Source organism: Ylistrum balloti, unplaced genomic scaffold, assembly GCF_031769215.1.
Source record: "Ylistrum balloti isolate Yb309-2 unplaced genomic scaffold, AGI_CSIRO_Ybal_v1 Utg370398, whole genome shotgun sequence".
NCBI lineage: Eukaryota > Metazoa > Mollusca > Bivalvia > Pectinida > Pectinidae > Ylistrum > Ylistrum balloti.
This window is the reverse complement of record NW_026782274.1, coordinates 740462-764724: the sequence shown is the minus strand read 5'-3', so window position 1 is coordinate 764724 and position 24263 is coordinate 740462. Positions and strand designations below refer to the sequence as shown.

General features: G+C 35.2%; 1 protein-coding gene across 1 annotated transcript; it reads left to right on the top strand.

Annotated features, from left to right (window-relative positions):
• The first annotated feature begins 3327 nt into the window (after nucleotides 1-3327).
• LOC132554371 (CCAAT/enhancer-binding protein zeta-like) lies at nucleotides 3328-23589 on the top strand. Its single transcript, XM_060218676.1, has 28 exons — nucleotides 3328-3420; nucleotides 4351-4449; nucleotides 5846-5907; nucleotides 6797-7058; nucleotides 7378-7492; nucleotides 7860-8048; nucleotides 8782-8849; nucleotides 12848-12973; nucleotides 13522-13567; nucleotides 13965-14008; nucleotides 14345-14429; nucleotides 14790-14874; nucleotides 15349-15445; nucleotides 15587-15671; nucleotides 16625-16739; nucleotides 16926-17067; nucleotides 17437-17565; nucleotides 17918-18074; nucleotides 18517-18656; nucleotides 19417-19516; nucleotides 19788-19932; nucleotides 20488-20591; nucleotides 20755-20824; nucleotides 21083-21378; nucleotides 21858-21942; nucleotides 22474-22513; nucleotides 22694-22775; nucleotides 22988-23589. Exons 1-28 carry the CDS (start codon nucleotides 3328-3330, stop codon nucleotides 23164-23166), a joined length of 3240 nt encoding a protein of 1079 aa, XP_060074659.1. The 3' UTR covers nucleotides 23167-23589.
• The last annotated feature ends 674 nt before the right edge of the window (nucleotides 23590-24263 follow it).

Sequence of the window (24263 nt, the reverse complement as noted above, 5' to 3'; positions counted from 1 at the left end):
AGATACTAATCTGCTTAGATACTTTTTTACAAATGTCCTCAATATGACTTGTCCATTTACAATTCTGGTCAAATGTTACCCCCAAATGCTTATGATTATCTACAAAATTCACACTAACATTATCAAATTTTATATCTATCGCGTAGTCTAATTCGGAATTATGGATAAGTAATGCTTCTGTTTTAGTTGGATTAAACTTTACTAGCCACTTTCTCGCCCAATTTTGAATTTGTTCTAAATCATCATTTATTACAGTTTCAACGTTGTAAGGGGATGGGTTCGAGTATAAATCCGTATAATTGTTGTATATATTGATTTCTGCTGTACATACTCGAAATTCGCCATGTCTATTTCCAGTATTTATGACTTGCAAAGGTATTTGTTCACCAAAGTAGATCGATAAAACACCGGACACCGTGGACAGGCTTCGACAAACGATCATGACTGTAGACTCTCCCGAAGTTGTCAGTACGCTTCTTTCAAATGGAGATAGGGATTAATGTGTCATTCTGTATAAAGTAAAGGTAAGAGAGACAATACCATATGATGACATCTTATTTGGCTCGGTTGTGATGTCACAATTCAATTTGATTCCTGAATTGATATTACAGCACCTATTACTGTGACGATTATCGTCTTTGTCGACATGTTGACTTAACCGAAAAACTCGCTTAAAGCGGAAAAAGTGAATAGAAATATGTCAAATATTATCAATATCGTACCCTCCACTTCACATATCGACGACACATTTCAAAATGTCAGAATCATAAATTCATCCAATACCAGCTGCCTGAACAGGAAATGTGGCCGCCATTTTGGACTAGCGTCAGAATGATTGCCGTGGCAACAACTTAGCATTGGCGATCCGTTAGAAAAATAAGTTGCATAACCATTATTTGTGAATAACACGTACTTTGTATGGTGATAATACTTTGTGTATATGTAAATCATCCAACTGCTCCTGCTCCATGCCAGTGAAACATGATACATGCACACTGTCCGTATGCCCAAACTCACAATGTGTGTTGGGATGATCGTACATATATATATATATACATATATAAATTGTGTCTGGTTATGAAGCTTAAATAATTTGATAAAAAGTAAATAATAGTGTCCAATCAAACAGATCAATTAACAAGAGAGAGAGAGAGTAGTGCGGGTCACGGAAGATACAATCCATTCACATACCAACATCCATATGGAAAATAATTCTTGAATTCCACCTTACCTGATAACCTTGTGCTTACTGGGTTTCACAGTGAGCTCTTCGTTGTGAAGCAAAAATGATAACGTGAGATTGCGCGTTATTTACGCAATATAGTTACAGGGTCAGATTACTTCAAATTCATGCAGAACAGAGTTAGTTTTTGTTTACTATACTTTTCATACTCTTGACATATAATAATTTTTCCTTTGCTTCATGCATATCGACAGGTAAATGTAGCTTATATCATTTCATATTCTTTTTAATTATAAGATAAGCTGAGCAACTGATATTGTAAATAAGGTTATGGCTTTCAAGCTGCATAGATATTAGTTTATCTTATTCGTAACACATTTCTTGACCAAATGTGAAAAATAATTGCTTGGTAAAATATTTCTGACAGTAAATGCTTGATACTTGGAGTGAAAAAAGGATCAGTGTCTTGGAGATATGAATATTCCTCAAAAATTATAAAAAAAATTATCTACAAGATTAATTCGTTCATTCCCTCGGTATTAATATTATTAACCGACTTCATGCAAGGGCAATTAAAAACGGATTAGAGAAAAATAAAAAAAGGTTAATTCAGATTGGTTATATCCATTTTACTGAGCAACACATTTACGCATCGAATAAATAATGTGCGTTCTGTGATGTGGTGATAACGTCAGATTGTTATGAAGTAAACAATAATGATTTTTGACAAAAGAAATAAGCCCGAAAAAGTTTTACGGGTCACGGAAAAACAAGAATATACATGCACTTAAATATCACTATAACTCTTACCTAGTAATCCTATGCTATGCTGTGATTTCACGGTGGAGTTGCTTATGGGTCTTCGTCGTGAAGCAAAATGATAGCGCGAGATTGCGCGTGATTTACGCAAAATAGTAAAAGGGGCAGATAACTTCAAATTAATGCCACACAGAGTTAGTTTTCCTTTCCTGTACTTGGCGTTTTCATTATATTTAAATTTTGACCAAATTAGCAATATCTCCGTATATAATCATATTGATAATATTATTCATTTTTGATTTTGTTGCTAAGTTTAAATTACTCCTAATATTTCGGAAATATATTTCCGCGAGATATCGTCAGGAAATTAAGAAAACCCAAAGGTTTCACATACAAACCTCTGTATAGGCAGCTGTACAGACCGTCTATCTTCATTTGCAGTTTCAGACACAGAAGCAGAAGTGGTGTGTTTTCTATGTTTCTAGTTGGTGTCGGATGTTTTAGAGAATTACATCTTTCGTATCGATTATTTATTTTTATTTGACCCGGGAAATGTTTAACGACGTCATGTCATATAGAAATCTAGTACGATTTATATGATACCAACACAGAGTTTGCCCTAGTCTACCCACCAAAGTGACACTTGCCTGCTGGTAAGGTCCATTTTTAGAATTCCGCCGTCGTCGTCATCATCATAGCAACAACCGCAATCGCCATCACCACAATCCTCCTCCTCATCATCATCATTATAATCATCATCACAACAACCACACAACCACCTATGATCAATTATCTGCGTAAATACAGCGTAAATGTTTCACAAACAGTTCTGCTAATTTGATTCTGTCAGGAGCTGTAATACATACGATCTAATTTTGTACAGAAGGATGAGGGTGTGTGTGGAGGTCAACAATAGTCTATGTGATAAAATGCTATACCAGGAGTCTCTTAAGTAAGGGCTTTCAGTTAAAATTTCCCTGCGATATTTTTATTTCATTTGCATACCGATACAACATTTTGAAAAATAAGATTGTTGTTATTATTTATTCGTTTATTTTTAGGGGTGAGGATAGCATATGAATTTGTGTTTTTTTAACATCCCCAACAATATATGATCGCAGTAAAAAGATGATATGCGGATGGCGTTGGCATGCGCAGTGTATGGGGAAAAACTCCAGTTATTCTATTACGCCGCAAACGGTTTCTAATATAAAATCATTATTCTTAAACGAATTTGTCCTTTTTACTTCGGATATTATTTAATGATTTACAAAAGATATGAAGAATATAACGCGACGATAAAATGACAATATTTCTAATGGCTATTACCAGAGGGCTTTTTTCCGGGTAAACCGACAACGGCTCCGATTATTATAATGTACAAAATGGCGTCAAAGAAGAAACAGAAGAAACGTGTTGAACACGAAGAACACGTGGATTTAGATTTATCTATACTCGAGCTGTTGGGTGGCGACAAGGTAACAGTAGACCGAGTTCCTGATGTATCTGCAAAGGATGACAAGTCATCATCAATCTTAAGATATCTTTTTTCGTAACTCGCACTCCCATCACCATGCTGGAACTCGCACCAGATTTTCTCGTAGCTCGCTATATAGCAGACCGTTTTTTTTGACGTTTCCGTTTTCATTATTTGATGTATTCTTCATCACTTTAAGTAACAGACAGAGAAATAACAACAGATACGCCGATAGCTGACCACCTCAATTGTCGAATACAAAAGTTAAAAAAAGAAGATGGGGAGGTTGGGGTAATCCCATTTGGGTCTGCGTAGATAAGAAATATGTTTGAAGCAGCTGTAAGTCACTGTTATATTTACTTGTCCTGTCTCTCAATACATCCATTATATAATCAATCGACGATTATAACTTCTTTCTGAGGCAAAATTATCCATTCCGGAAAATATGATTGTATAAAGTCTGTTCAAACTAGGAATGGTATTATATATGTATTATGTATATGATACATCATCTTCCTAGATATAAGATTACCCTAGAAATTACATTTTGATGGACAGGTGTCTGAACACCATGTATTTGTAAAGTATTCATGTCTATGTCTGGTGTAGGAACCAGAGGAAACATTATGAATTTATGTCATAAATCTGTTGCTGGACTTCATGGAATATCATAAAATTGTCAAATGTCAGTTTGATGATTTATCTTCTCTCCCTTCTATAGAATCAGAAGCTAAATCCCAAGTAATTAGCATAAAAAAACCTATCATGACATGTTCAGGATTCGACTTAGTGCAGTGTTAGATTGATCAATAAATAACTTGTACAAAATGTATTATATTTCACATCCTTAAGCTATCCTTTTAGACATGTCTTGTTAAATCCTGTAAAGATATTGATGACCATGTTGATTGATACCTATTATTTCCTTCAGAATGACTTGGAGCTTCTCAGAGATGTTGACTCTACAGACAATGAAAGCCTGGAGGGACTGGACAATGATATGGATGTGGAGCCCATCAAGAAAGATGAGGTACACAAAGAAGGCCTTGATGTGAATCACTGGGTTAAATTGCACCTACAGCTAGGACATGTACATTTCATTGTTTGATATGGTGCATGGCTTCATTTTAGCATTCATGATTATATATCTACATCTACAATATAAAAATAAACCATTATGGTATTGTACCAATGATCACATATTGCACTATGTTTTAAAGGTCATCTGCAACAATATTTTGCAGGTCTCTATATTTTGACATACATGTAGATATCACTTGGGTAGTATCCTAAATCGATTTTCACCTCTCCATGTGGTTGTATCCAAATGCATTCGGCTACAGGTGAGTTTGGTTACCTGTCCACACTTCAGCTTTTCTAGAAGCTTTAGGGAATCTTCGACACCCGAAATCTGTGACATCAATTCCACTAGGTGGTAGTGACTGAATTAAATGCAGTGGAAGTCTCATTTGATGTGGTAGTTTTATAAATCAGTCTTTTTTCAGCAGTGATGGTACACTGTGTTGGGTAAGAGAATTAAAAAAAGACTAGTGAAAAGTCATAGATGTTTATATGAACATCTTAAAATACAAAATGGTAAGGGAAAAATGTAAAATGTGAAAGCTGAGATGAACAACAAGTAGCAAATTAATCAGGTAAACTCTTTAGTATCTGCCCAACATGTTAGTTGGAGGCAATTTTAGCAGGTGCTGACATCCGTTCCTGTCATACATATACCTAGGTGAACACCTTGAATTGAATTGGCCTTGACACACCTGGACTCAGGCGTGTGTCCAAGGAGAAATGGTCTGATAACAAATTCTACCTCCTAGTAGTTTTATGATGCTTGACATACTCATTTAGGTATAGGCGATTTAATGTACTGGCTTCATTAACACTACAAATGAAAATAGGTCTAGTGACAGAATTGATGCCACAAATGATCGCTTAATGAGAATTCATGGTTTTTAGAAGGGAATTAAACTCTAGATATCTTAACTTCCTCTGGTGTTTACAGGTAGAAATAGTGCTTAACGTACATTTGAAGGTAATTGGTACATTTCTTAGAAATAAGCAGTATTGCACCACAAGACATTACATAGGCTTTCGAGAGGTAATTAGTCATAAATAACATGGTTTCTTCTCTATTTCAATTTCTTTTAAGCTTTAAAGCTGGGTAAGGCATTATTTTTTTAGATAGTATCCTGTCATCAATGCATGATAAAATTAAATGTCAAATTGTTCTCTTGATATTTTGCAATCAAAAGTAATTAAGTGACAAAAATTCAAGTAAGTATGACTATATAATTTGATATGACAACAAGAGTCCTATAATGCTAATAGCTTGTAAGGAGAAGAGTTACAGAGACAGGTGCTGTTTCTATATGTCAATCAGTTAAGCATATAATTTTTTTCTTATTTTTCAGTTGAGAGAATTTATCAAAAATCTGGGAATAAAAAAGCATCGAGATGATTTGAAAGATGAAAGGTTGGTAGCATTATCATCAGAAAGTAAGAAGCTATGAAATAGACAGAGGAACAAATCTATTATGTAGTAAAGATAGACAGAGGAACAAATCTTTTAAGTAACAAAGTATGAGAAAAGTTTTTAATAAGAAATTGTTTTGTGTAAATGTGTTGAAACTATTCCAAATTCCATAACACAATCCAGTTTAATTGTACTTATCTATTAGTTCTTTATTTGATGTATATGGGGCATGATTGTTGCTGGTGTGTCATCTATCTATATCAAACCAAAACATTAAAACATGGCTATAAAACTTAAGACATGAAGAAAACTGTTGGGTCTGTTGTACTGTAATGAATCTATGGAGTCAACACATTATCTCTGACTCAAAGTCAGGGGATGGGCTTATTTCAGAATTATAAAACACCATGTGTTGATACTTTTACTGAGGAGCAGTTAATAGAGGTGGGCTTATTACTGGAAGATAAAATAGCATTGTTGATAATTTACAGATCTTGAGGAGCAGTTGATATATTTGGCTTATTACGAGACAATCAAACAGCATTTGTTGATAATTTACTGAGAAGCTGTTGATATATTTGGCTTATTACGGGACAAGAAAACAGCATATTTAGATAATTTACTAAGAAGCATCTGATATATTTGCCTTATTACCGGTCATGGCTTATTACAGAACTATAAAACAGCATTTGTTGATACTTTACTGTAGGAGATGCCAGTCATTTTATGTCAAGTGATGTGGAATGTTGTGCACTACTAATATAAATCTTAAGAGCTAGAGATGTGACTCTCATAAAGATTCTTGCTATTTGCAGTAAAACATGTACTAGGAAAGGATGATTAAATTGTAAATTCAAATTTAAAAAGCATGCATGCAATCATATTTCAGTGATGAGGAGACAAAAACAAATGTTGAAAAGTTAACAAAAGAAAAGAAAGAGGAGAAAAACAAGAAGAAACAAGATGCTGTTGAGGCTGTTTCGTCAACCCCACAAAAAAAGCAAAGGAACAAGTACAAATCACTTGTACAACATCCAGAGGTATCCAGTTCCTCACTTAGCCAGTCTAAGGGGCTCAAGGGTCACATGCTGCTGTACCAGCCCCGCAACTATCTACTGGTCAGACATGGTCATCAGTGGCAGGACAAAGAGGTTAGTGGTCACTACACCACTGAGAGGTCAGTCTGGGATATACAGCATTGTCAAAACATTTCATCTTTTATTCGAGAAGTGATTGAACTGACATGTCCAAGTTTTGAAATAAAAATAGCAGCTACTTTACAAATATTTTGGGTATAGTTTCTAGTAAGTCTGTCTCTTGAACAAATATCGACCCTTGCAGGAGCAAATAATGGAATCACTACAGAAAAAGACCCTGTGAAGAACTAAAAGTGATTTCATTGTAAAAAAAAAGTTTTATTTCAATCTACAATGGGGAGACATTGATTGTTTATCACTATATAACCAACAGGATACTTTACCAGTGCTGGGGAAAGACTCAAACAGTATGGATCATGACTTGGAGAAAGAAATGGAGAGCTTTGCATCCAAGCTGTTAGCTGATGAGGTTAAAGTTCACACCAAGCGTATGTTTTTTTTTTATCTTTATAAAATGTAGGAATGTTAAAAGAAAATCCAATATGATAAAAAAAACTGGAGATTCAAGTTTTATGTTTATAGATATTTTCCAGAAGCAAAACTATATACACCTGTTTGTTAAAACTTGGTCTTGTTAAAAGAAAACGCTGAAACAAAGGATCTCCATCTTCCCAACAGCTATATGTTTTAACGAATTTCTTTCCAATTTTGATCAATCAAACTTTATCACCATTACTGAAGCAAATAGTTTTATATTTTAAATAACAAAGAAATACATCAGACATAGAAGGAATTTGTCCCAGTATTAGTTTCAATTACATGTCAAACCAATCTGATTTCCTGTGATCTCCACAGAATGGGAATCAAAAAAGAAATCTGAAGCTGGATGGATGAAAACCGTTCTTGTATCAGGGACATTGTCAGATAAGATCGCAGCTCTGACCCTACTGGTACAGGAATCTCCAATCCACTGCCTCAGCAGTCTGGACAGTCTCATTGCCATGGCGAAGAAAAAGGGCAAACGTGAATGTATGATGGCTGCAGGTAAGTTTATTGAAGGTTTGATTTAACAATATGTTTTCAATATTTTGTATTAAATTGATCTGATTTCATTTTTAGATATTCTGTTATCAAGATCTTAATGAAAGAAGAAATATCAACAGGCCTAGCCTATGAAAGCTGTTTCCATAAATGGATCTTATTATTACATACAGGAAGAATTGAAAGGATAATGCAAAAATTTAAATATAAAAATATAATTAAGCAAGATAGTACTTTTTTCTTGCCTATGTAATGAATTTTATGCTAAGCATCTCCAAAAACTGTTGTTTTTATTTGGCCTCATTGCTGTACAATCATGTCAACTTTTATCTTTGTGTCATTTCATGGACATATAAATTTGTGGATCAAGAGCACCCACAATAACTAGGAAAATAAATCCCACTCATAGATTAAGAATTTTACAGTATTGATAGCTATTTCATTTCCTCAGAACATCTGGTCTTATTCTCTTGATATTTTATTTTAAGAATGTCCATGTAAATCTTTCATTTCTTCATGTTAAGCCCATGTCTCATCACTTTTGTTAACTTGTCAATAGTTTCTTGTACTTTTTGAAAGATTATTGAGTGTATAGATATAGGTAAGTGTTAATATGATAAAGTAGTCCATGTTGAATTCACTGTCAGTGATTGCCCTACATTCAAAACAAAAACTAGAAGAGATAGCATGGCATATATTTGTAGGATAACTCTCAGATACGTGTTACTGTTTACAGATACACTACGCGAGCTGTTTACCTCACACTTGTTACCAGAAAACAGAAAGCTGAGACAGTTTCACCAGGTGTGTTGGTCATTTGTTTTACATTATGCTATGTTGGGTGTATGACACAAGTGTTTTTTATCTGGCATAGAATGTGAACAAATAGAAATATTGTATGAGACTTGTGTAGTTTGGCATCTGTCAAATGTATATTGGTTAGGTTGTTGGAATGTACTAGTCCTACCTATATTTTTAAGATATGGAATTATCCCATTATATGATATTATTGATTTTAGAATATTCAGGTGGATCAGATTGGACAGGATACTCAGTGGTCAGATTAGACAGGATGTTGAGATACTCGGGGGTGAGATAAGTCAAGGTCAGAATATTCAGTGGTCATACTAGACAGTATGTCAGAATACTTGCAGGTCAGATTAGACACAATGTCAGAATATTTGTGTGTCAGATTAGAAAGGATACTCAGGGGTCAGATTAGACAGGATGTCAGGATACTCAGGAATCAGATTGCACAGGATACTCAGGTGTCAGATTAGACAGGATGTTGGGAAATTCAAGGGTAAGATCAGATAGGATACTCAGGGGTCAGATCAGACTGGATGTCAGGATACTTTGGGGTAAGATTACACAAGATGTCAGGATACTCAGGGATCAGATAACATAGGATACTCAAGTGTTGGATAAGACAGGATGTTGGTATATTCAGGGGTCAGATTAGACAGGATGTTGGTATATTCGGGGGTGAGATTAGATAAGATGTTGGTATATTCGGGGGCCAGATTACATAGGATGTTGGTATATTCAGAAGTCAGATTAGACAGGATGTTGGTATATTCAGAAGTCAGATTAGACAGGATGTTGGTATATTCGGGGGTCAGATTAGACAGGATGTTGGTATATTCAGAAGTCAGATTAGACAGGATGTTGGTATATTCAGGGGTCAGATTAGACATGATGTTGGTATATTCAGAAGTCAGATTAGACAGGATGTTGGTATATTCAGGGATCAGATAAGACAGGATGTTGGTATATTCAGAAGTCAGATTAGACAGGATGTTGGTATATTCAGAAGTCAGATTAGACAGGATGTTGGTATATTCAGGGATCAGATAAGACAGGATGTTGGTATATTCAGAAGTCAGATTAGACAGGATGTTGGTATATTCAGGGATCAGATAAGACAGGATGTTGGTATATTCAGGGGTCAGATTAGACAGGATGTTGGTATATTCAGAAGTCAGATAAGACAGGATGTTGGTATATTCAGAAGTCAGATTAGACAGGATGTTGGTATATTCAGGGATCAGATTAGACAGGATGTTGGTATATTCAGAAGTCAGATTAGACAGGATGTTGGTTTATTCAGAGGTCAGATTAGACAGGATGTTGGTATATTCAGAAGTCAGAATAGACAGGATGTTGGTATATTCAGAAGTCAGAATAGACAGGATGTTGGTATATTCAGGGGTCAGAATAGACAGGATGTTGGTTTATTCAGAGGTCAGATTAGACAGGATGTCGGTATATTCAGGGGTCAGATTAGACATGATGTTGGTATATTCAGAAGTCAGATTAGACAGGATGTCGGTATATTCAGGGGTCAGATTAGACAGGATGTTCGTATATTCAGGGGTCAGATTAGACAGGATGTTCGTATATTCAGGGGTCAGATTAGACAGGATGTTGGTATTTTCGGGGGTCAGATTAGACAGGATGTTGGTTTATTCAGGGGTCAGATTAGACAGGATGTCGGTATATTCAGGGGTCAGATTAGACAGGATGTTCGTATATTCAGGGGTCAGATTAGACAGGATGTCGGTATATTCAGGGGTCAGATTAGACAGGATGTTCGTATATTCAGGGGTCAGATTAGACAGGATGTTCGTATATTCAGGGGTCAGATTAGACATGATGTTGGTATATTCAGGGGTCAGATTAGACAGGATGTTGGTATATTTGGGGGTCAGATTAGACAGGATGTTGGTATATTCAGGGATCAGATTAGACAGGATGTTGGTATATTCAGGGATCAGATTAGACAGGATGTTGGTTTATTCAGGGGTCAGATTAGACAGGATGTTGGTATATTCAGGGATCAGATTAGACAGGATGTTGGTATATTCAGAAGTCAGATTAGACATGATGTTGGTATATTCAGAGGTCAGATTAGACAGGATGTTGGTATATTCAGGGATCAGATTAGACAGGATGTTGGTATATTCAGAGGTCAGATTAGACAGGATGTTGGTATATTCAGGGGTCAGATTAGACAGGATGTTGGTATATTCAGGGATCAGATTAGACAGGATGTTGGTATATTCAGAGGTCAGATTAGACAGGATGTTGGTATATTTGGGGGTCAGATTAGACATGATGTTGGTATATTTGGGGGTCAGATTAGACAGGATGTTGGTATATTCAGGGGTCAGATTAGACAGGATGTTGGTATATTCAGGGATCAGATTAGACAGGATGTTGGTATATTCAGAGGTCAGATTAGACAGGATGTTGGTATATTTGGGGGTCAGATTAGACATGATGTTGGTATATTCAGAGGTCAGATTAGACAGGATGTTGGTATATTCAGGGATCAGATTAGACAGGATGTTGGTATATTCAGAGGTCAGATTAGACATGATGTTGGTATATTTGGGGGTCAGATTGGACAGGATGTTGGTATATTCAGAGGTCAGATTAGACATGATGTTGGTATATTCAGAGGTCAGATTAGACAGGATGTTGGTATATTCAGTGGTCAGATTAGACAGGATGTTGGTATATTCAGAGGTCAGATTAGACAGGATGTTGGTATATTCAGAGGTCAGATTAGACATGATGTTGGTATATTTGGGGGTCAGATTAGACAGGATGTTGGTATATTCAGGGATCAGATTAGACAGGATGTTGGTATATTCAGGGATCAGATTAGACAGGATGTTGGTTTATTCAGGGGTCAGATTAGACAGGATGTTGGTATATTCAGGGATCAGATTAGACAGGATGTTGGTATATTCAGAAGTCAGATTAGACATGATGTTGGTATATTCAGAGGTCAGATTAGACAGGATGTTGGTATATTCAGGGATCAGATTAGACAGGATGTTGGTATATTCAGAGGTCAGATTAGACAGGATGTTGGTATATTCAGGGATCAGATTAGACAGGATGTTGGTATATTCAGAAGTCAGATTAGACATGATGTTGGTATATTCACGGGTCAGATTAGACAGGATGTTGGTATATTCAGGGGTCAGATTAGACATGATGTTGGTATATTCAGGGGTCAGATTAGACAGGATGTTGGTATATTCAGAAGTCAGATTAGACATGATGTTGGTATATTCAGGGGTCAGATTAGACAGGATGTTGGTATATTCAGGGATCAGATTAGACAGGATGTTGGTATATTTAGAAGTCAGATTAGACAGGATGTTGGTATATTCAGGGGTCAGATTAGACAGGATGTTGATATATTCAGGGATCAGATTAGACAGGATGTTGGTATATTCAGAAGTCAGAATAGACAGGATGTTGGTATATTCAGGGATCAGATTAGATAGGATGTTGGTATATTCAGGGATCAGATTAGACAGGATGTTGGTATATTCAGGGGTCAGATTAGACAGGATGTTGGTATATTCGGGGGTCAGATTAGACAGGATGTTGGTTTATTCAGGGATCAGATTAGATAGGATGTTGGTATATTCAGGGATCAGATTAGACAGGATGTTGGTATATTCAGGGGTCAGATTAGACAGGATGTTGGTATATTCGGGGGTCAGATTAGACAGGATGTTGGTATATTCAGGGGTCAGATTATTTTTTTAGACAGTATTTCAGGATACTGAGAGGTCAGATTAGACAGGATTTAATTTGATTTGGAAATGAGCTTGACTAGGATAACACTTTTTAATTTGATAAGTTTTAGGTATGGTCTAGCTAATCTGAACATACTGGGTGTAGATACTTCCTAGTTATAATGTTACCATTGTGATTTACAAAGCGTTCACTTTTTGATGATGACGATCCATGATATCAACAAATTTTGCTGGTTTTAGTTTGACCTGGTTGCTATAGAAACAACATCAGGTGGGAACAAAGACACGGTCGACAGGAAGCTGATTCTCTGTTGGTTCGAATCACAACTCCACAACAAATACTTAGACTTCATTAATGCTTTAGATGTAAGTTTGGAAGCCAGGTTACCAAGTTTTACAATCTTTTCATTTGTCGATGAATGATTTTAGCAGGTTACCAGTTGGTTCAGTAAGTATCCTTTTTCTTTTTAAATGAACACAAGGTAAATCCTCTTATGGTTACTTATTTCTTATAAATCAAACTTCTTATGATATCAAAAAACATTTATAACACCATTACAGATCATTCATCTACTTGCACCATTCAGAATGGAATGAGTATAAAAAGAAATGTTTTACTTGTTTACTTTATTGTTGCTTTATGTCCTAGTAAGAGCCAAAGTCATTTAAGGACATGCCAGGTTTGGTTGGTGGAGTAAAGCCAGAGTTCCAAGAGAAAAACCACTGATCTGTGGCGACTGCCTCTTGTATAATATTACTATAGCTCTTCATGGGGTGATAAACGTAACAACAAGCAAAGTCTTAAATGAGATTTTCTTTTACTTCAAATTTTTCTCAGATTTGAAGTTATTGTAAATCTATTAAGGCAATATCATCCAATTTATTTCCATGACATGTTACTAATTTACCTTCAGATGATGTCGAAAGATACAATACAGGCTGCTAAGCAGAAAGCTATCAGTAAGTACAGGTTAATTTTTCATATTAATGGCCCAAAGAAATTTATATTGATGTCTTAAAGGTTTGTTAACAACACAAAATATCTCTTCAGTGGTACTCTCTTCTTTACACCATAGTCTTTTTAGAACATCAGGCCATTGCCAGACCTTTACTGGGAATCCTTAATTATTTGAAAGATTATGTTGTCTGGTACATGTAAAATGTGATATTGGAATACTTTTGGAATCTGTGGTCTTTTTTATTCAAAATAACTTCTTTTCATGATTTCAGTTATGACATACATACATAATGACCTGAGATAAAATGGTGTAAAGTATTAAGCCCCTGAAATTAAACAACTATAGAATACAATGACCTGAGTTAAAGTGTAGTGTTATCTGATATGTTTTTTTTTCAGGTACAATTTATGAATTATTGGCTGACAAACCTGAACAGGAACAGGTAACTTAAAGATTAGAGAGTGTTAACTGATGGTAGTGAATTGTGAGATCTTTTTCCGCATTAATTCTGGGACAAGAGATCATAGATTCAGGAAAAAAAATAACTTTTTATGAAACTTGTAATGATTGCAGTACTGACATGATCATTAATGCCCTAGAAAGACTTCAAGGTTGGAGACAGATTAATCAATTAAGAAAACTATTACAACTAATGTAACAGGCCTTCTTCCACCCCCTGATACTTGACAAGCATTTGAGGAATTTCCTCACCATACCTGTTTAGATCTGTAAAAGTCATTCATGACATTCTGATGATAACTCTTGATTGTCTGTCCAGCTTTTACTGTCCATGCTGGTGAACAAGCTAGGGGATCCTGACTACAAGTTGGCGGCCAAGTCAACACATCTTCTCACTCGACTTGGTGAGTAATTACAACAGTCTTGTTTGATATTACACAAACTTGACTGTACACTCTTACATTGTTTCCAATATTTAGGTTCCTTTATGATAAGTTAGATAGAATCCTACTATGTCAGCAATACATGTATTAATTACTTTTTCAGAAATAAGATTCATTTACTTGGATTTATTCCTTAAAAATCTAGGGGACAGATTTTTGACGTACCAAAACTTGTTGTACATTGGTAAATACTGGTAGTTTTCTGCTTGAGGTTTATATGTTTCTAAGTAAATCATTGAAAAAAATTGAGTTTAAGAACAAAATTTTGTTTAAGTCAAATTTAAGTATGGAAAAATCATTTAATTCATTTAAATGTTTCAGTTGACAAGCACCCAAACATGAAGGCAGTGGTAGTTGGGGAGGTGGAACGTTTACTCTACAGACCTAATATCTCACAGAGAGCCCAGTGAGTATTATAAACATTGTGATTTTCATTGGAGAGGTTGGGATACAGTTATTTTCATCCTGAAAGTGGACTTGTACAGTCTTCTGATGAATTATCCTTGAACAACATTGATTTTAAAAGATAATTTCAATCTAATATCAAAAAGCAGACAAGTAACTTAAAATACATATGTAAATCACTTTCTGGTAGGTCCTTATTGCAACAGTAGTGCCTGTGGGGGGTATTCCTGATTTGTCTTGACAGAATGATTGGAAGTCATCTCTGCACAAAATGCTGGATAAAGGACTTTAATACAGTAGTTAGTTAATCATAGTGATATCTTAACCAACTGGTGAATGAACATAATATCAAAATATAAAGGAGTAGCAAAATTTGTTGTCAATTTAAGTTCAAATATTGTCAGTCCCTACAACATAGTACCTCCTGTAACTCGAACTGTGATTTTGACCTATGACCTCTCCACACTTGTTACAGATATTATGGTATATGTTTCCTAAACCAGCTGATGCTGAGTGAGGAGGAATTGCAGCTTGCTACCAAACTCATACGACTTTACTTTTCTTTCTTCAAGGTATGTTGTTACTTATTTGGCTGTTGGCTGTAAATATTTACATCAGTTAATGTATTTGTCAAATATTAAGTGGACAGTTCCTGTATTTTAATTGATGAAAGTGCAGGCTGTATATTTAAAGCTTTGATTTCTGTTGTGTAGGCATTCGTGAAGAGAGGTGAGGTGGACAGTAAGATGATGAGTGGCCTGCTCACAGGTGTCAACAGAGCATATCCATTTGCCAAAGGTATTTATAAACATGCTGTTGACTCTGAGTTTGATAAGTAAAGGAAGACAAATGTGTTTCTGATACAGTGATACTGTGGATGGTAAATATCTGACATGCAGGCTGCCTTTCTCTTTCACACCAGTCTGTCAATCTTAAACTGGTGAAGAGAAATTTTCACTGAGCTTATGGACATATTGTATAAAATTGTACACTTGGTGAACTTTAACACTGGTCTGTTGATATTTAATGTGTGAAGAGAATTTTATCAGTGAACAGATAGATCTGTTGTATAAGATTGTACACTTGATGAACTTCTTGGTATGCTTCATGAACTTTAAAGCTAGTCCGTTGATATTTAACATGTGAAGAGAATTTTATCAGTGAACAGACTGATATGTTGTATAAGATTGTACACTTGGTAAACATTAACGCTGGTCTACTGATATTTAACATGTGAAGAGAATTTTATCGTGAACAGATAGATATGTTGTATAAGATTGTACACTTGGTAAACATTAACGCTGGTCTACTGATATTTAACATGTGAAGAGAGTTTTATCAGTGAACAGACTGATATGTTGTATAAGATTGTACACTTGGTAAACATTAACGCTGGTCTACTGATATTTAACATGTGAAGAGAATTTTATCGTGAACAGATAGATATGTTGTATAAGATTGTACACTTGGTAAACATTAACGCTGGTCTACTGATATTTAACATGTGAAGAGAGTTTTATCAGTGAACAGACTGATATGTTGTATAAGATTGTACACTTGGTAAACATTAACGCTGGTCTACTGATATTTAACATGTGAAGAGAGTTTTATCAGTGAACAGACTGATATGTTGTATAAGATTGTACACTTGGTAAACATTAATGCTGGTCTATTGATATTTAACATGTGAAGAGAATTTTATCAGTGAACAGATGGGTGAACGTTTATGCTTGTCTGTTGATATTCAACAGGTGAAGAGAAGTTTATCAGCGAACAGATGGATACATTGTATAAGATTGTACACTTGGTGAACTTTAACACTAGTCTTCAGGCCCTCATGTTACTGTACCAGGTGATGGACTCCAGGTAAGCTTAAACAGCTATTTACATTTAATGAGGTCAGTATTTAGATTTATTAATCTGAAGGTTTTCTTCAGAGATGCTCTTGAATGATTGTTTAAGTTATTTCATATGCTGATTTAAAACAAAAATCTTTCATGGAGTTCTACTCTTGTCGGTGATCAAATACCTTTCTGATCATGTTTCCTACAGTCATAGTGTCTCAGATCGATACTACGTGGCCCTCTATAAGAAGATGATAGACCCAACTCTGTGTACCTCTGCCAGACAAGCCACATTCTTAAACCTACTCTTCAAAAGTATAAAGAAAGATGTGGCTGAAAGGCGAGTCAAGGTGTGTACTTTTAATATTCTTGTCTGGCAATACATTCTATGACATTAATTGTAAAGAATTTTTAAAGATGCTCCTATTCTATATATATTGACACACTGGCTTCATTTAACAGTTTAACCAGTTGGGCCATGATTGTTTAAGAAATAAGGATTTACCTACTGATTTTGTTTGGCTTTCTTATGAGCCTCGACAATAAGTTTGGAGCCTGTTTCAATTTATGCCTGAAATACTTTAACTGTTGGCAAACTGATTAAATTTAAACAAATTCATTTTTTTTGCTAAAAAATGAAAGTGGCCTCGGTGCTCTTGTGTAATCATTAGTGTTCACTGTATTTAGATTTATGTTATGGTACCTGTAATTTGTTGTAGGCCTTCATTAAGCGTCTGCTACAGATCTGTCCGTTCCAGTCTCCGCAGTTTACCTGTGCTGCCCTGGTCCTGCTGGGGGAGGTCATCAAAACACAGCCTTATGCTATTATCACCCAACACAAAACCATGGTAACATTGCCAAACAATTGATTACAGAATACTTCATTATTGTTGTTTTTTTTTTTGTTTTGAATTTAAACCAATTTTATGTTTGATAGGAAATAACTGGCTGCATGAAAACTGTAATGATGCCCATTGTTAAAATGCATGTTAAGAAATCAAAATTGTTGTCAAAGTTAATAATATTAATAATATACTGGTATGTAAAAAGAAACATTCACTCAGTGCATTGTTTAAAGAATAACCAATGAAGTGATGGCTTTTCCAGTACATTTCCTCTGTTATATGATGAGCTCTCTACTTATATTTTCAGAAAAATATGTTTGATGCTTCTTCATGAGTGTTTTACAATATTTTATAGGGTTGTGATGATGATAAAGAGGAGGATGATGATGAAGAGGAACACTTCACTGACCTTCCTGCTCCAGGCGAAGATGTGGTTGTGATCAAACAGGAGTTCCCTGAGGATGTAAAGCCAGTGATAGGATCCTCATGGATACATAAATCTATAAGTCAAGGTGAGCTGAATGACCTTAGTGCTACAAATATGAGGGTCAAGGTTAGGTCATGGGATCAAGGTCAAGCGAATCTCTCTGTCAAAAGGAAGTCAAGTGCCTGGGTTCAAAAAAATCTGTTGGTTAACGTGATGTTGGAGATGATTTGTTTAAATCACCAGGTGCAAACAGTTTCTGAGATATTGGTTATCAATTACCTTTTCCATTAAATTGTACATATTTATTAAATGACTTTAGGTCTCTCATGTCAAATCGGCCTGATCAAATAATAGAAAATGTTTTGGAAAATTCTGATATTTTTTAAATCTTACACAAACGTTTCATGAAAATTTCACAGTACATTTATATTGTCAATTGGTATGAGCCCAGATGGTATAGAAATTTGAAATATTTGACACAAACTTTTTACACTTATCATATTTAGGTGTGAACATTTTTTCTATAGCAGGGAGAAGTATGATTTATGACCCGTTTGTGAGAAATCCTTTACATTGCCGAGCAGAGCAGGAATGCATGTGGGAGCTAGAGAAACTTGCTGCACATTTCCATCCATCTATCGCTCTGTTTGCTCAAACCCTTCTCAAGGTAGGTAATCAAGCAACACTATTGTTAATTTTGTCTGTGAGATAGACACCAAGAATGACAGGAGCTATCTCTGTGATATAGACACTAGGATGATAGGAACTATCTCTGTGATAAAGACGCTAGGGTGATAGGAGCTTTCTCTGTGAGATAGACACTAGGGTGATAGGAGCTTTCTCTGTGATAAAGACGCTAGGGTGATAGGAGCTTTCTCTGTGATAGACACTAGGGTGATAGGAGCTTTCTCTGTGAAATAGACACTAGGGTGATAGAAGCTTTCTCTGTGATAAAGACGCTAGGGTGATAGGAGCTTTCTCTGTGATAGACACTAGGGTGATAGGAGCTTTCTCTGTGAGATAGACACTAGGGTGATAGGAGCTTTCTCTGTGATAAAGACGCAAGGGTGATAGGAGCTTTCTCTGTGATAGACACTAGGGTGGGGTAACAGGACCTATTTGTGATATAGACACGCTTTGGTCCTTTGTTTACTTGTATCTCTCTAGGATGGATATGATGAAAAGTAATTAGGTTCTGAATTAACTTGTATCTCTCTAGGATGGATATGATGAAATGTAATTAGGTTCTGAATTAACTTGTATCTCTCCAGGGTGGATATGATGAAAAGTAATTAGGTTCTGAATTAACTTGTATCTCTCCAGGGTGGATATTATGAAAAGTAATTAGGTTCTGAATTAACTTGTATCTCTCCAGGGTGGATATGATGAAAAGTAATTAGGTTCTGAATTAACTTGTATCTCTCTAGGGTGAGCCTATCACATATGGAGGAGATCCTCTACACGACTTTACAACCATTCGATTTCTTGAAAGGTTTGTCTACAAGAATCCCAAACAGCAGCAAAACAGTAAGTTCTTGTTCAAAGTTGAAAATTAAGTCATCTTAGTTTTCTATGAAGAATTTTCCAATATGTGGGGGAAAAAAAACAAAAACAAAAAACCAATAAAAAAAAACAGAATAAAACTGTCTTTCAACTTCAAGAGAAATAAATGTCATATCCCCTAACAATATTTTGTCATAATAAAATTCCATTGAGATTTAGAATCATTTTGTTTTAAAATATCTTTTTTATATTTTCTGAGTGGAAAACATATTCGTTCATCTAATTTGAATTACAGTACCAGAAAATGCAGGAATTTTATCGAAGACGAGAACAAAGCAACGAGATCCATTGACTGGAGCCAGGAAGTTTGCCATCAACAGCCAAAGCTACATAGAAAAGGATGAAAGTGAAATACCTGTTGAAGAGAAATTTTTCCATAAGTAAGCTTGATATTAAAGTCAATTCTTCTGTGTCATCTGAAAGAAAACAATGAAACCAGTGTAATATGACCCTGAAATTTACAAACAATTTGTTAGACACAATGCTGTAATCCATTGTCCAAATATAATTACAAAATGTCAGATTAGACAGGTTAAAATAACCAAAATGTTGTGTACCACAGGGTGTCAGGTTAGACAGGTTAATCAGACCAGTATGATGTGTCCCAGAGGGAGTCAGATTAGACAGGTTAATCTGGACAATATGTTAGCTTCTGTACCACAAGGTGTCAGATATAACAGGTGAAAGAAAAAATGTACCAGATCTGTTCTTAGTGATATTGCATTATTTTCCTTTCCATATTGTTGCTCATTAACTTTCCATTTTATAAAAAGGAGAATATATTTTTGACACTGAGTAATGTGGGGAAAACTTGTTTTCAGAGAATTGGTAATAAACACAAATTCACACCTTTAAACTATGTATATAACATGCATTTAGGAGAAATTTTTTGTAAAATTGAAATCTTAACTAATTTTTGGATTTGGTAATAATAGGTACTTCACCCAGAAAGAGGCTCTAAGTGGAAAGGCAAAGAAGACTGGTGATGGGAGTGATGATGATGGCAGTGTTTGTGATGATGATTTCGATGACTACCTTGGTAAGTTCATAACCTCATTAAGTATACCTTAGTGGATCTGCAGTGTGATCATCGTTTAGCTAATAATAACAATAACAAAATTTATAATTGCAGAGTTCAGCTTTCTAGAAAACAATACAGTTGTAACTTTCAGCATTAATGATTAATATTTTGTTGATTTCAGATAAATATGAAAGGGAGCTTGAAGGCGGGGCTGGAATAACGTTTGATTTCTCAGATGTAGACTTTGCAGCGTAAGATTTTTTCATCAGACATGACAAATGATATTAAGAAATGGAATTTTCAGCATTGTGGGATTGTTTTCCCAATATAATAATAATTTTAAGATGACATGATTTTATCAGAAGTTTAATGGAAGTAAATTGAAACTGAGGAGAGTTCATATCGTTACATAATCAATGTCCTGAACCAAATTCTAGTTACTTTTCCTCCAGTCAGAGATCAGTAATAAAAAAAGACATTAGTTCACCAATCATTCTTCCGTTGTGTAGATCTATGGGGAAGAAATCAAAGAAGAAACGAAAGCAAGGAGAAGAAGATGATGATGATGATGATGATTATGATGATGATGATGATGATGATGAAGATGACTTTGGTAATTTGTCTGATGAGGAAATGGACTTTGATAATGATGATGATTTCAAGGCAGCTTTTGAAGATTTCGAGGATGACGATGCTGATGATGATAATGATGATGATGAGGAAGAGGAGGGGGAAGAGGAGGATATAACAGACAACGATGTTGAGGATGAATTTAATGAGGAAGATATAGAATTTTCTGATGACGGTAATTATTTTATCATTTAATCTTGAAGTACAATTTTGATAATCACTAACACAGAAATAACATTGTAATATTTTAGGAATTCTATCCTATTTTGTTTTCTCCGGCTCAGGATAAAGGGGTGGTCTAAATTGCTTTGGTTTACCAAACATTTGAAGCAAAGAGGAAGTCATGACACAGATTATGCTTGTCTCTGTAAATTTTCTTTTCCAAGTAATCTATTTTTATGGTTTAATTCTGTCCTCAAAAATCACGAAAAACAGAACCCTTGGAAATTACAATTTTTACAGTATGTTCATTGGATCCTTGTTGGTCCTTTATATTGTATCTCTAATGGTGTCGCTAGAATGTGAAATAACTGAATTACTGTGGATGGAACAGTTTGTGGTTGTTAGTGACATTCTTAACGACCAGTCAACACATAAAAGGTCATAAGGGCCATAGTTCAGCTGTGTATCATTCTCGAACTTTTTTTATTGTAGATGAGTTTGCTGAACCTCAGCTGAAGTCAAAGAAGCGTCCTGGGAATGAAGAGTGGATGATTTCACCAAAGAAAAAGTCCAAAAAGTAAACCTGTTTATAATGTAATTCTAGATATATGAGATTCCTAGAATGAAGCCCAACAAAGTGTGTAAAAATGAAAAGTCAAAAAATGTCAAATTGTAAAAACCTGTAACCTTTCAGTCAACTAAAAGTCTATGATGAAGGAAATTTGGTGGAAAGGCATTTTTAGGTCTAAGAAATGACATTTACCTATTATTCAGGTCATTTCTGTAGCTGTTTAGAGTTCAGTAGTAGAAGCTGTTTGTTATGGAAATCAGTTAAAATTAATTGGCTGTGCCCACTTTTAATGTCAATGGTGTATATGTTATTCTATTTGAGATGAACACTGAATCTATTTTTGATGAACTTTAAATACCAGGTGAACTATTTGTATCCTTGTTTAGCTATTGCTCAGGTTGTGATAAGAATTGTATAATTTCCAAAAGGGTACTTTGTTGGAATCTGTAATAATATTTCACACAATAATGACATGTACTTGTTAAATACATTTTTAATAATGAATTGTTGAAAAAAATGTTTTATTTTATTTTTCAGCTCCAAAGGGTTATCTAGTATTTTTGCATCTGCAGATGACGTAAGTAATAAATAATGAAGGCTACCCTTAAACCATATTCACACTTCCATTGTCTTAATTAAACATCTTCATTTTATCTGAGATAATCGTATGATATTGGTAGACAGATTAATCCTAATCAGCGAGTGTTCACTGTTAACTTTACTTTTGATTGTTGATCTACACATTTGACTTTTCCAGTTTTCACATCTTCTTGATGAAACAGGCGCCTCAAAATTAGATATGACTACATCACATGCTGTATCTAACAAAGAAAATGCTAGTAAGTATCCTGTAGTCATCCAAACTGAAAAGTTCCTTCTCTGAATTTTGTATACAGTAGAAGACCGAGTTGGTCTGTTTGCTGGGTCTACTGCTTAAGAAACAGCCAGGGTCATCATTAATTACTGTGGTCAAAAACAGAAGGAAAAAATGACAATTTTTATTACGCTGCAGTTTCTGAAATCTGATCAGTAAATTAATTTGATTTTGTAGGCGAGAAGCAGTTATTATGGGAAATGAAGCGAGAGAAAAAGATGTCCGGAAGAGGTGACAGGAGAAACTTCAAACACAAATCAAAGAAACCCTTTAAACAATCAACTCACAAGTCAAAACCAAAGTTTAAAGGAAGCCAGCGGTTCAGCAGTAAAAAGGGACAGTCTGGCCGCAAGTGAACATAGATTACATAGACAACGACTATAGTGATGATTGAGGTCATGACTCGAAAAGACTGAAAGACTGGTCAAAAGTGTAGATTATACAAAATGACTAGTGTGGTGGTTTAACTCATCATTCTACAGTACATTTCATAGGAGTTGGCAAGGGACAAGTGGTAATCAGACTTCATCTGATTCATACTGGTGAAAGTCTCTAGTAGTGACTCATACAATTACAGAGAATTTGCAGCAACTTGCACATTGATAAATGTGAGAATTAAAGTTGTTTACACCAGTCAATGAGAAATTGCTGGTGATTTGTCAGATATTGATTTACAAATTATATAGAATAAAAATCAACAGTTAGGATTATTGGTTATGTTATCTAAATATGAATTTATTTCTGAACTTTTATGTAATAAAAAAAGGTATTTGAAACAATGCTGTGATATTGTCATGATTTGTACAGCTGCTAACCTGTTTCTTCAACAAGAACCTCTTTAACAAGTTATGGGGTGAGAATGTAGGGGTGTCTTCAACAAGAACCTCTCTAACAAGTTATGGGGTGAGAATGTAGGGGTGTCTTCAACAAGAACCTCTCTAACAAGTTATGGGGTGAGAATGTAGGGGTGTCTTCAACAAGAACCTCTTTAACAAGTTATAGGGTGAGAATGTAGGGGTGTCTTCAACAAGAACCTCTCTAACAAGTTATGGGGTGAGAATGTAGGGGTGTCTTCAACAAGAACCTCTAACAAGTTATGGGGTGAGAATGTAGGGGTGTCTTCAACAAGAACCTCTAACAAGTTATGGGGTGAGAATGTAGGGGTGTCTTCAACAAGAACCTCTAACAAGTTATGGGGTGAGAATGTAGGGGTGTCTTCAACAAGAACCTCTCTAACAACTTATGGGGTGAGGGGAGAGGGACTGGATGTTACTGGAGTCAGAGTGTCTGTATGTAGATGAAAATCTTAAGAGTGATTTGCTTGAAGTGCTTTAGGTCGAGTACAAAAGAAGCAAATGATATTTTTGACCACACTAATCAGGATGAATTGTCTAAATAATTTCTTGGCACAATTTGTCAAGGACTAGATAAATGTTTGTGTAGAGTTTGATGA

Bases quoted from the DNA above. Each gene is read 5' to 3' on its own strand.
- LOC132554371 (XM_060218676.1), top strand. From the start codon at position 3,328: ATGGCGTCAAAGAAGAAACAGAAGAAACGTGTTGAACACGAAGAACAC. The intron at 7,493-7,859 runs GTATGTTTTTTT...TGATCTCCACAG, and splicing joins GGTTAAAGTTCACACCAAGC to AATGGGAATCAAAAAAGAAA. The intron at 14,875-15,348 runs GTGAGTATTATA...CACTTGTTACAG, and splicing joins AATATCTCACAGAGAGCCCA to ATATTATGGTATATGTTTCC.